Source organism: Eretmochelys imbricata, chromosome 25 (assembly GCF_965152235.1).
Source record: "Eretmochelys imbricata isolate rEreImb1 chromosome 25, rEreImb1.hap1, whole genome shotgun sequence".
NCBI lineage: Eukaryota > Metazoa > Chordata > Testudines > Cheloniidae > Eretmochelys > Eretmochelys imbricata.
In genome coordinates, this window is record NC_135596.1 from 16,906,484 (window position 1) to 16,918,744 (window position 12,261).

Consider the following 12,261-nt stretch of genomic DNA (forward strand, 5'->3'; position numbering starts at 1 on the left):
CAACAAGTCCTTAATGCGATGTCCAAGGAAAACTCTGCGAACAAATAGCTAGGAGCAAAATGACCCAAAAGTGGGAATTCCTCCCTTGTAGAGAAATACAATTTTAAATAGCTTAACATGTGCAAAGAAGCTATTCTGTGTGCTATTTGAATGGTCTTTAGAGACAATATTTGAGACTTTTTTGCACTTAATCTAGCAATAAATATAAATATTTCTTTGAATAGCTTCAATATGTCTGAATGTTACAGTATGTCTGCTTAGCACAATCTCATGAAGAAGTAGACCAGAAAGCTAGATGTTGCAGGATTACTTGAAACTGCATCAAAGTGAAGTTTTACTTCTCCCATTTCCAGTTGAAGTTATTTTTTTAAACTCATGTTTAGCTTTTAAAAGTCAGCCTGGGATGGTCTCTAATTAGTGGTTCAATCAATCAGTTTAACCATGCACCATGCTTGGGAGTGTCACATCTTGGCAAAAAACTTACCTTCTTTACTTTCCAGAGAGGCACAAACCAAAAATATAACAGAAGTGTAAGAAGTCACTTCTGACCATAAAATGCCATCGCCATTCTAAGCTGCTCAGTGAAGCAGCACCAACCATTTTTTAAAAAGGTATTCATTCATTGTCTCTAGTTCCTTTGGCAGTTCTTTTTAAGAAAGCTGTTAATTTTTTTTCATTAAAATATCTAAAGGAAATGAGTGACACTATGGCTGATAAGTTTTATTGGCCTACTAAGAGTTCAGTGTGGACTTCACTTGCGCTTGGCTGAAAGTGTCCAATTTGCTATGAACCAGTTATTTTAGGATGTGTAACACTCTCTGAGGCTTGATTTCTGCCCTGACCATGCTCAGAAGGTGCATCTGCCCAGGAATGTGCCTCCCTGGTCTCCAACTACAAAGTCTTCTCACTTCTACTTACTTCTTGCTTTCATAAAAAGCAATGATGTCTTCAAAAGCATTTATATCGAAATCCTCAGAGCAATCAAATGAGAAATCAAGCACTGAGCAGCTGCAAAAGGAACATAGAATCATAGAATATCAGGGTTGGAAGGGACCTCAGGAGGTCATCTAGTCCAACCCCCTGCTCAAAGCAGGACCAATCCCCAATTAAATCATCCCAGCCAGGGCTTTGTCAAGCCTGACCTTAAAAACTTCTAAGGAAGGAGATTCTACCACCTCCCTAGGTAGCGCATTCCAGTGTTTCACCACCCTCTTAGTGAAAAAGTTTTTCCTAATATCCAACCTAAACTTCCCCCACTGCAACTTGAGACCATTACTCCTTGTCCTGTCCTCTTCTACCACTGAGAATAGTCTAGAACCATCCTCTCTGGAACCACCTCTCAGGTAGTTGAAAGCAGCTATCAAATCCCCCCCCATTCTTCTCTTCTGCAGACTAAACAATCCCAGTTCCCTCAGCCTCTCTTCATAAGTCATGTGTTCCAGACCCCTAATCATTTTTGTTGCCCTTCGCTGGACTCTCTCCAATTTATCCACATCCTTCTTGTAGTGTGGGGCCCAAAACTGGACACAGTACTCCAGATGAGGCCTCACCAATGTCGAATAGAGGGGAACGATCACGTCCCTCGATCTGCTCGCTATGCCCCTACTTATACATCCCAAAATGCCATTGGCCTTCTTGGCAACAAGGGCACACTGCTGACTCATATCCAGCTTCTCGTCCACTGTCACCCCTAGGTCCTTTTCCGCAGAACTGCTGCCTAGCCATTCGGTCCCTAGTCTGTAGCGGTGTATTGGGTTCTTCCGTCCTAAGTGCAGGACCCTGCACTTATCCTTATTGAACCTCATCAGATTTCTTTTGACCCAATCCTCCAATTTGTCTAGTCCCTCTGTATCCTATCCCTGCCCTCCAGTGTATCTACCACTCCTCCCAGTTTAGTATCGTCCGCAAATTTGCTGAGAGTGCAATCCACACCATCCTCCAGATCATTTATGAAGATATTGAACAAAACCGGCCCCAGGACCGACCCCTGGGGCACTCCACTTGATGCCGGCTGCCAACTAGACATGGAGCCATTAATCACTACCCGTTGAGCCCGACAATCTAGCCAACTTTCTACCCACCTTATAGTGCATTCATCCAGCCCATACTTCTTTAACTTGCTGTCAAGAATACTGTGGGAGACAGTGTCAAAAGCTTTGCTAAAGTCAAGAAACAATACATCCACTGCTTTCCCTTCATCCACAGAACCATGTATAGAACCTAAATATTGTATGGAAAGGTAAATATGCAGAGACAGAGGAATGATCAGAACTAGCTCTGTAAGGAATCTCCCTGCTCCCAACCACTGCATTTTCAGTGATCACTGCCATACTCCTAGAAATAAAGGCTACAAAAGTATGGGGACTTGTATGGATTCTTCAGTTTTCAGGGTCCAACAGCACAGGAAAGAATGTACAACATAGAAAGCAACATACAGTAATTACAGATGGAGAGTTTAGAAACTTAGTGGTAAGGCTAGGTTCAGAGTTTACATCAGTGATATTCGGTAGCACTGTTTCTTATTTAACAACCAGCTGGAGCATCTCCTTAAAAAGACTTTATAAACAATTCTTTCTTACATGCAGACAGATCTTTATTTTCCTTCCTTTCTTCAGAGCATTTCAAGTAAAGTAGAATATATGCGTTTATCTGCTCCTTATTTCCATCTGAAAAAAGACTTTTCTGGTATCCCAGCCAGAGGCTGGGAAATTGGATTATATCTGGATTAATACTTCAAATTGGGAACAAGTAGGAAAAGTGGATATGTTCCAGAAAGCAAAATCTTAAAATTCCATAGCAGTAACAGAAAGAGAGAAAGTTGACACAGAAGTAATATCTAGACAAGAGAGAGCATATAGACAGCTCCAGTTTTCTTCACAGTGTACTTTTGCATCACATCGGTATCCTATGCTGCCAAATCCCTGGGTCAAGGACTGTCTTATTTAGATATTTCTATAGTACCTAGTACAAGAGGACCCTAATCCTTAATTGAGGCCTCTAGGCACTACTGTAACACAAATAATTAGACTGCATGCTCAGAGGTGCAGGGACTGCATCTTCCACAGTGTCTGGAAAGTGGCTAGCAAATGGAGGGTGCTACTGTGTATAAGTAACAAAACTCATCTATGTTCCCTGCCCAACACCTTGGATCTTGTTTACTGAATCCTTCACAACAAGGCAACGTTCCCTCTGTTCCTTTTCTCCATGCTGCTCTCTATGCATGAAGCTACAGTAGAACCTCAGCATTACGCACACATGGGGGAAATGGAGGTTGTTTGTAACTCTGAAATGTTCGTAACTCTGAACACAACGTTATAGTTGTTCTTTCAAAAGTTTACATCTGAACATTGACTTAATACAGCTTTGAAACTTTGTTAAAATCAGAATTTTTCTTCTGCATAGTAATCTTAATTTAAATGACATTTAAATGAAACAAGCAAAGAAACAGTTTCTTTATCTTATGAAATCTTTTTTTCTAAACTTCCCTTTATTTTTTCTGTTTTTAACGTTCTAGTTTACGTTTAACACAGTACTGTACTGGCGCTTTTTTTTGGCTTGTTTTTCCCGTCTCTTGCTGCTGTATACATCCACTACCAAATGAAGTGTGTGGTTGACCGGTTGGTTTGTAACTCTGGTGTTCACAACTCGGAGGTTCTACCGTAATTCCCAATGACAGCACAGCATCCTCCCCACTGTCCTCTTCCAAATCCCTCCTAAACCCCACTTCTTCCACAGGCCCACGCACATTCATTCAACGTTATTCAGGCATCCTTGGCCTCTGAACATTTTAGAAGAGGGGTAATTAAAGATAGATATTCCAAGTGAACAGCTTATTCTGAGTCTCTCATCGCAATTTATACAACCTAAGCATACTAAGTAGAGAGCAATTATGCCTCATCTAGCGAATCTCCTATTTTTTGTACTACTTCCTATTAATAAAAACAACAACTGGAAGAACTCAACACAATTGCCAAGATACTGAAAAAATAAATGGTCAATCAAGCGTGTGGATAGCGGTGACAACATGGCCTGGCAGTGTAGGGCCCTTCCCCACAGGGCAAATTAACTCTTCCCTACTATCCTTAGGATACTGCCCATTGTTCTGTGTAAATGGCTCTGATTTAGAGGCCAAGCATATGTTTCTCACCGATAAACTTTTTCAACTGGTGTGTTTGCTCTCTGGAGTTCTCCCAGAGGAACCCGGGGTCCGTGACGCACCACACCTGTTGTGGAAAGTAAAGGACAGCGCTTGTTAATTTTGACAAATTTATTCACACAATGGAACATACAGCATTTCAATCACAACTGCAGAAATATACCTGAGGGTCTAAAGTTTTGCTTCAACTACAGCTGGCAAACTCATCTATTCAAAAAACTCTTAAGACTGAGTATTAATATTAAAGATGAAACAATCTAGTTTATAAAACTGGGATCTCAGTGGGGGCTTGGGAAGCCTGACAAAATGCCATTAAATAATCAGTGACAGGCAGACAATACCTGCTATGCATTAGAATTGCCTGCATCACAACTAGCTTTACAAAATATTTTATCATATTTCACACACTGTTTCTAAAGCATGCACTGGTGGCAACAGGCTTTCATGCTGGGTGTAGCCATAACACAGGGCTTAAAGGCAGGAATTCCTGACTTCTGAACTCAGGTATAACAACATCTATGCCCTTCTTGGCCTTGGACAAGTTATTTAAACTGTAGGACACAGTTGCCCCTTCAGCATTAAGCTTTAATACTTTCTATCCTACAGATGTAAATCTGTTAGATCTATTGATATAAAGAACAGCAACTGCTTGTATTTAAAAATATTTCCAGAGTGGTTTCTGTGTGCTCAGTACCTGCAGTTTTCTGGGCTCTTTGACGTCCTGCTTCTGCGAAGACAGCCATCGCTCTAATTGCTGCCCGCAGAATAGCCCAGCGGAACACAGCCACTGGGTCCATTCCTATCAGCTCCCGAATGTAGGCACTGTCACTACTTCGCAGCAAAGCAACAATATCCGGTCTCATGTAATCCATGTTCTTCTCTCGGAAATCCTGCAGAACAGAATCACCAGGCCCGAAACAGTATATCAGAAAGGGTTCCTATGGAACTGTGTTTGACTAAGGGGATATGTCAGCCTGAATAATTCTTAACATGGTCTTGGTCTTCACTCCAAGACTTTCACAAAAAAACTAATCTAAGTCTAGTGACACACCAAGTCTAACCCAGACCCAACAAGTTTTCTGTTTATACTGAATTGTAGGATAGGAAAGGGAAAAGGAAAGGAAAGGGCCTTTGGTGACTATTCAAAATCTACTACATACCTTTATCTGATATTTAACTTTCCCAGCAAAGTGACGGATGATAAAAGCAGGTTCCTTCACTGGTGTCCCAACAAAGAATTTATTCTCCTCATGCTGCTGCTTGAACTTTGCAAGTAGGGTCTGGCTGGTGGCATGTGGAAAGCTAAGGACATAAAGTAGGAAACAGAGTGGGAAATATCAGCTTCTTGCACTCCAAGTATGAATGAAGGTAAGCCTGCTCATACAGAGAGGTGTGAGCTGGTACAAGTCCGAGATGTCACTAGCAGTGACAAACTGGATAACTATGCCCTATACAGGGGTAAGCAGCTTATAATCCCCGCTTTGGCACTTAGAGAGCTGAGTTACAGAGTTAACTTTTAAGCAGAAAGCAGTCCACAACAAAGCAGAATATTTAGAAACATCTATTGTACATATAGTTATTTCACACTCCCCTTCCGTTATCAAGCTTTGTAACAACTGGTACTAAGTAGCTATGTCTTACAGCACTTTCATAATTACATTCCACAGCCATGTGCTTCATACTAGCTCCATAATTACACAGTGAAAACTCCAAGTTTCGTTTACAGCAGCACTCAAGAACATCAACATACTGGCGTAATTTCTCAGAAAGGAATCTGATTTAGCTGTACACTGTACATACAAAGATCCCTCCCTCCCCTTAATTTGTTATCTACCATAACCATTAACTTCATCTATTTATAACCTTTTCCCTTATGACACACACAGCAAGTCTTGAGGAAGAAACTTGATACTTACTTGCTTTCTTCATCTAGCAGAAAGAAGAGGCCAGTGGGCTTCTTGCTGATTAAGTGAATGCAGGTCACGTTATCTGTATAGTCAATATTGTGCCAAGCGATCCCTTCACTTTGATACTCCTCCTGTGCAACTCAAGAAAATTTCCATATCACCACAGCAGCCTGTCAAGCCCTGCTAACTAAACACGCATCCCACATCAGGGCTTCCTTAGATAGATACTGCCAGGTTCCAAGTTTGTTAGTTCATACAGGGGCAGTCAGAACCAGAAAAAAAAATTCACTTATAGATACTAAAGCATAGATTCTCTAAATAAAATATTAATTAATCTCTGTATGGTAAACTCCGTAAGCCAGGCAGACCAGGCCTACAAAACACTGGGGAGTGAGACATGGAACCCATTTCTCTAAGGGCGATGGCGGATATGTCTTGCCTTCAGTAAGCATTGCCTTGGTTCAGAAGATTTGGAGTTTTGATTGATAAAGTTGTGCAAAGTACACCTCCACATAGTTTTGTGCCAAACAACCTTGCAGTGCCAGCTCCACAACCAGCTTTTCTTTATGCTGTGAAAGCCAGAGGCAAACTGGTTTGGAGATAATACACTTACAATTCTGAGTAACGTATTTACACCCCGGTGAAAAACAGAACCACATGTTTAAAAAGAGAGAAGCAGCAGAATGTGAAGTGGAGGTGCTTTCTACATGATGGATGTTAGAAAATGCATCCTTTCAATTGGGTGGAACTAAATCTGTCCAATTTATCTACTCTGTGTGATTTATATGCACAATACACTACAAAAAATGATATTTAAATTCTATGAACAAGTCCCTACTCAAAAAAAGATATGCAAAGAATCCCCGAAGGAACCCATGCAGACAGAGATACAAGAAATGAATTACTTAAGGATTAAGGCTGTTTGGGAAAACAGAATTAGAAAAACAAAAACAGCATATAGCTATTTACTCTGGTTAGTCTGGATAACAATGCCTGTCCTAAATTATTATGCTGCTGGCTCTCTGCTGTGTTTACTTACGTTTGGGCAACTTTTTCCATTACTTTTTTGCTTAAAGCTGTTTACACACTGTTCATAAGATACATAATACAGAGCAATTTATCCCTCATGCAGATTGACAATAGGACAAATTATTTTGTCATGATCTAGAAAAGTTTTTGTTTTTTGTTTTTTTCTAAAGCCAGCAGCAAGAAAACAAAGAAACAACAAGCCTAAGCCTAGGGACACAAGACCAGATTGTAATCTCGAATGCTGCACCACACAAAACACGTAAAATCAAATACCATGCACACACAAAGTGCACTAGCTGATTTTACAGGACACACAGCATGTAATTGATATGTATCCATGCATTAAGTACATTCTCTAACAACCATCAGGAGGGGGAAGCAATGAGAAATACTGAATATTTTAAATACTGAATGTGTTAATGAGGACATTTAAAATGAGGAAAGTGATAGGTTTTTTCCAGATTGCAGAACAGAAGATGCAGCGTACCTTATTATTGGATGCTATTTCTGTTTCTGTGCTCTAGAGATTTCACAACTGAAAGATTAATAATTTTTGGTTCCAGACCCAGAACCAGTTAAAGCCAGAGCACAGAAAGATAAATCTCTATTATCCCATTGAGCAAACAAATGAGACTTCTCTCAAGCACTTTACTGCAGTTAAATACAAGTTAATAAAGAAACTGGACCCACAGGGAGACAGCTGGCTAGCCCCCTTTTATATAGTTAGCTTCTGAAGTCACAGGAATTGAGGAAACACCTGTACAGAGACTTCTTGCCAGCCAAGTTGTTACAGAAAGGTTAAAGACACAGAAAAGTTTACATTCTCTGTGGTAACCATAAAACACCCTCTTGCTTATACATAGTCTGGTTTACTATTATTGTATATGGCTTTTGTTCTATGTTTATTCAGAGCCTAGCACGGTGGGTGGGGGAAGGGTCCTGGTCCATGACTAGAGCTCCTACCTGCTATGGTAATAATAATGGCTTTTAATGCCTTCACATCTACATGCAATGTAAACAAATTATGGACATGCTGAGAAACATCACTTTGAATCTCCTCATTCTTATTCTCTCAGAATATCGGACAGATTTTTTTTACATTTACCAGGTACCTCGTATTTAATAAAAATATGCCAGTGCATACATGTGAATCCAGTACCATAAAATAAATGCACATTGTGTGACTCCAGTGCCATATGCCCCAGAATGGTAATTTCACCCTATATGCACAAACCCAAAAGCATGACCCACCTATTTTAACTTGGATTAAGACTAATTCACTACAGGATACCCCAGGTACAAGCACCTAAATCAAAGTATTTATGAACGGATGAAATAATTTGAAACGAACCTCAACTGCTTTGCCAAACCTTTCCAAACTAATTCCCTTTTTGGCTACAGGAAGTTGATGAAGTTTCAGTCCCAAAATTTGTAACTTAGTTTCATTGTTATCTTGTGCTCGCCTCATCTATGTTGTATTCTGGTGTTGTAGCCCATCTTCTATTTAGACTGAGCTCTTGGAGGCCACAGCTGTCTGTTGTGCATGTACAGTGCCTGGTACAATGGGACCCTGGTACCCAAATGGGGCCTCTACCAGAATACAAACACACTCCACAAAATAAACTAGGACCTGAAACAGGATTTTTAACTAAATAGTTTCACAACTATAATGTTACAGCGTAAGCTTTTTGGAGAGGCTTTTTTAATTTTCTGCAATGGTTAGGTGCTTTATAAAGCAAGACATATCAATACGTGAATAAAAGGGTCTATTATCCCATCCTTAAACTTTTGCTGGGAGATCATTCCTTCAACATGCGCTTTCTTACCTGTTCTAATTTGAAAATGTGTTGGTTGAAGTAATACTGAAGCTGCTCATTTGCATAATTTATGCAGAACTGTTCAAAACTGTTGGTTTCAAAATCTTCAAATCCAAATATATCGAGCACACCAATGGACAAGCACTAAGAAAATGATACAGAAATCCTGTTAGGTAGGCCATCGTGAAAGTAAGCTAATCATACAATTACAGTTGTGGTTGTTGACTATGCACTAAGCATGAGTAATAGTGTCTATTCCAATATGACTGACATGTTTAAATTTTTAACGAACACTTTTCAAGATGATAGAAGATCGTTGCCTTTATGACACCTATGTTGAAATCCCAGCTCTAGTGAAGTCATTGAGAATATTACCACTAACTTCAACTGGGCCAGGATTTCACTCCAGATATTTGAGCCTACTGTCTTATTGGGTGATCTTTGGTAGCGTTATGTGCACAAGTGCAACAGCTGAGTTTAGAGGGTATTATTTCTGGTGAAGAACTTACTGTAACAGATTCTTCCATATCCTTCTTATTAAGAAGCGCATGATTAATTCGCAGAACAATCCAGTCAAACAGGGCACTGTACAGTGACTTTGCCATTGAATCACGAGCTGTTATAGCCTGCAGATAAAAAACAGTTCATTAAGTTGGCCTGAAATATGAGGACTTTCCTACAGTGGTGCAGTGTCAGAAAAAATAAGATTACTCCACTGTTGAACCTTTCTCTGGCACAGTATAAGGGCTTTCAGTGCCCTAGCTTTGGTTTAATTTGTTTTTATTTTAACATTCATTTGTATAGACTCACTAAATGTATAATATATAACTTTTTCCACCAGCTGACAATGGGATTTTGGCCATGTCTATTAAAAATATGTATTTAAGTGAATAAAGTAAAAATCCCACAGCAATCCAACAACATGATATTCACATGTTATTCACAGCTCAGATGTAATCAGGGGCTATTTTCTCATTAGTGATTTTAAAGAGTAAGAAAAGTCCAAGACAACTGTTCGAGCATTTTTACCAACAGATTCACAATGCAGGTCAGCTATAGGTAAATGGCCAAGTTCCTTCTTCTAATGCCTTTAGACACTCACCTCACTGAGACTATATGGCAGGATAAGTTTGTCATTAGCAGTCACCGTTTTTCTTTTTGTCAGTACTTCCACTAAAATTTCTCGTTTGACCTTCACACAAAAAGCAAGAAAAACAAGAGTTACTGACAACCTTAAATGTTAGCTACCTGACCAACAGCAATATGGTGACAGCAGTAGTTACTAATTCCTCAGATACCGAAGTCAAACCCTTAGGACAACTACAGCTGTGGTTGAGTAAGTTTTACATGTAGTTAGGATTGATTTGTGTGGTGGAAAGGCCCCAGTGCTGACAAGCTAAGCTCTACTTCTCTGCTCCTGATACCGAGCTGAAGAGCTAACAGAGTAACCAGATTTTACCATTCCCATCTTTTGGGTTGTATTTTACCCCCTTTATCTCTCCCTATTCCCAAAAAAGTCACTCACAGCATGCACATTCCTAGTCAGTATAGCAAGCTGGCTCCCTTCCCCAAGAAGATACCCCTACAATACTCCTATGCCAGTTCTGGGGCATGCTGAACTTGAGCAACAAAATGCTCCCAAAAAGTTATTGAGGCAGACCGTGACAGTGGTTTAATGTTTATGGAACACATTAATGGCAAAACTCTACCTTTAGAAGCTGAGAGAGGGTGTCCAATACTTCTGGGGGTCCCACTTCCAACCCTTCATCCCGACCTGTGGCTCTCTTCTTGTAGGTAACGTTGCCCAAGTAAAGAATAGCTGAGAGTACTGAAAAGATCCTGAAGAATAAAAACAATAGTGACTTTTTTTAAATGTTCTAATTGAAGTTAACAGGTTAATACAGCCAGAATGCATAACAGAAACACAGCCACATCTACTTGAAGAGATGTGGACAACACAACTGGCCTAGAGCAGCCCACAAAAGTAGCCCTCTACTTTCCCTGTTTTGTAATGGGCTTAGCAAAGTAAATATAGTTTTGACGTCTTACAAATTAGCACATACCACACCATTCTGTTCATAATGCATTTTTACAGCACAGATAGCAATACAGACTACTTCGCATCAATTTCCCTGCAATATATGAACACTAACCTGCTGTCTGCAGAAAGAGGCTAAACAATTCTACTTACTGTTTTTTAGTTGCTGGAAGAAAGCCAACCATCTCCATGGCTTGTTTTAATCTTTCAAAATCATGGCGCAGATCTTCCCCGTCTTCTATTTTCAAGTTATGCTACAGAAAAGCCCCACAATAATTCAGTTCACATAAACACATTGAACAACAGAGGTGCTGGCACAACTCTTATGCAAGCACTCTAATGAAGGAAGATGAACCATCCAAAGTGCAGGCCTGAAGCAACTTTTGTTTTGCTCTGGCAAAGTCCAGAATTTCGTTTACTTCAATTTTCTTACAGCAACTGCAAGACTAAGCTCTTACTTCAAATGCATACTCCGTCTTGTTTCCCCAACCACTCTCCAGCTGAATGATGCTATAAGCACAATCAACAGTCACCTGAGTCTTCAAACGGAAAGTGCAGTCTAATTACTGATATTGAGGCTGAGAACATCTCTAAAATCGTTCTACAAAGGGAATTTTATGACATGTCAATATGGTGCTCACAGGTTCGTCTTTAGGACCTGCCGAGATCTCTAATACGGGGCCCACAAAGAATCATAGAATATCAGGGTTGGAAGGGACCTCAGGAGGTCATCTAGTCCAACCCCCTGCTCAAAAGCAGGACCCATCCCCAATTAAATCATCCCAGCCAGGGCTTTGTCAAGCCTGACCTTAAAAACTTCTAAGGAAGGAGATTCCACCACCTCCCTAGGCAACGCATTCCACTGAAGCATGGACAAGTTTGGTGAGGGTTAAATCTCATCCACAGAGAGAAGAGTAATGAGTGGTTCATACCATGATTTGTGCTGTTGGTGCTCATGTTGCTGCATAGCTAAGAAGCAATGTTTTGTCAAAAAGCCACCTTTGCCATTTGAACTAGTTTCTAGATAGAGAATCATCACAGGACACAAGAGGAAACAAATATTCTCTGCTCTGGTGTCCTTTATCACTACAACACCTCAAAGAGGGACACAGCATCTTCATCACTGAAGTTACACACAGAGTACCAACGTTTACCTGATTGAGGTAGAAATAATCTTCAGGCTGCTTGAGGTGAAATTCTTTACGTTCTTCCTCACTGACTCCAAGTAACAAATAATAAAACACATGGTAGTTCCTATAGAGTGAAACATATTTCTACTTAATGAAGATATGATATTGGTTTCTCTTTAAGCCT

General features: G+C 40.1%; 1 protein-coding gene across 4 annotated transcripts in view; it reads right to left on the bottom strand.

The window, feature by feature from the left end:
* The window catches only part of MYO9B (myosin IXB), a 76,155-nt gene that overhangs the window by 26,749 nt on the left and 37,145 nt on the right, over positions 1 to 12,261 (bottom strand). For all 4 annotated transcript variants that reach the window (XM_077805440.1, XM_077805438.1, XM_077805439.1 and 1 more), the window contains 10 exons: positions 12,102 to 12,201; positions 11,101 to 11,201; positions 10,619 to 10,748; positions 10,012 to 10,101; positions 9,419 to 9,535; positions 8,919 to 9,053; positions 6,073 to 6,194; positions 5,317 to 5,458; positions 4,851 to 5,046; positions 4,148 to 4,223 (listed from right to left, as the gene is read on the bottom strand). In XM_077805440.1, the coding sequence (XP_077661566.1) occupies positions 4,148 to 4,223; positions 4,851 to 5,046; positions 5,317 to 5,458; positions 6,073 to 6,194; positions 8,919 to 9,053; positions 9,419 to 9,535; positions 10,012 to 10,101; positions 10,619 to 10,748; positions 11,101 to 11,201; positions 12,102 to 12,201 (1,209 nt within the window). The remainder of the gene's footprint in view (positions 1 to 4,147; positions 4,224 to 4,850; positions 5,047 to 5,316; positions 5,459 to 6,072; positions 6,195 to 8,918; positions 9,054 to 9,418; positions 9,536 to 10,011; positions 10,102 to 10,618; positions 10,749 to 11,100; positions 11,202 to 12,101; positions 12,202 to 12,261) is intronic.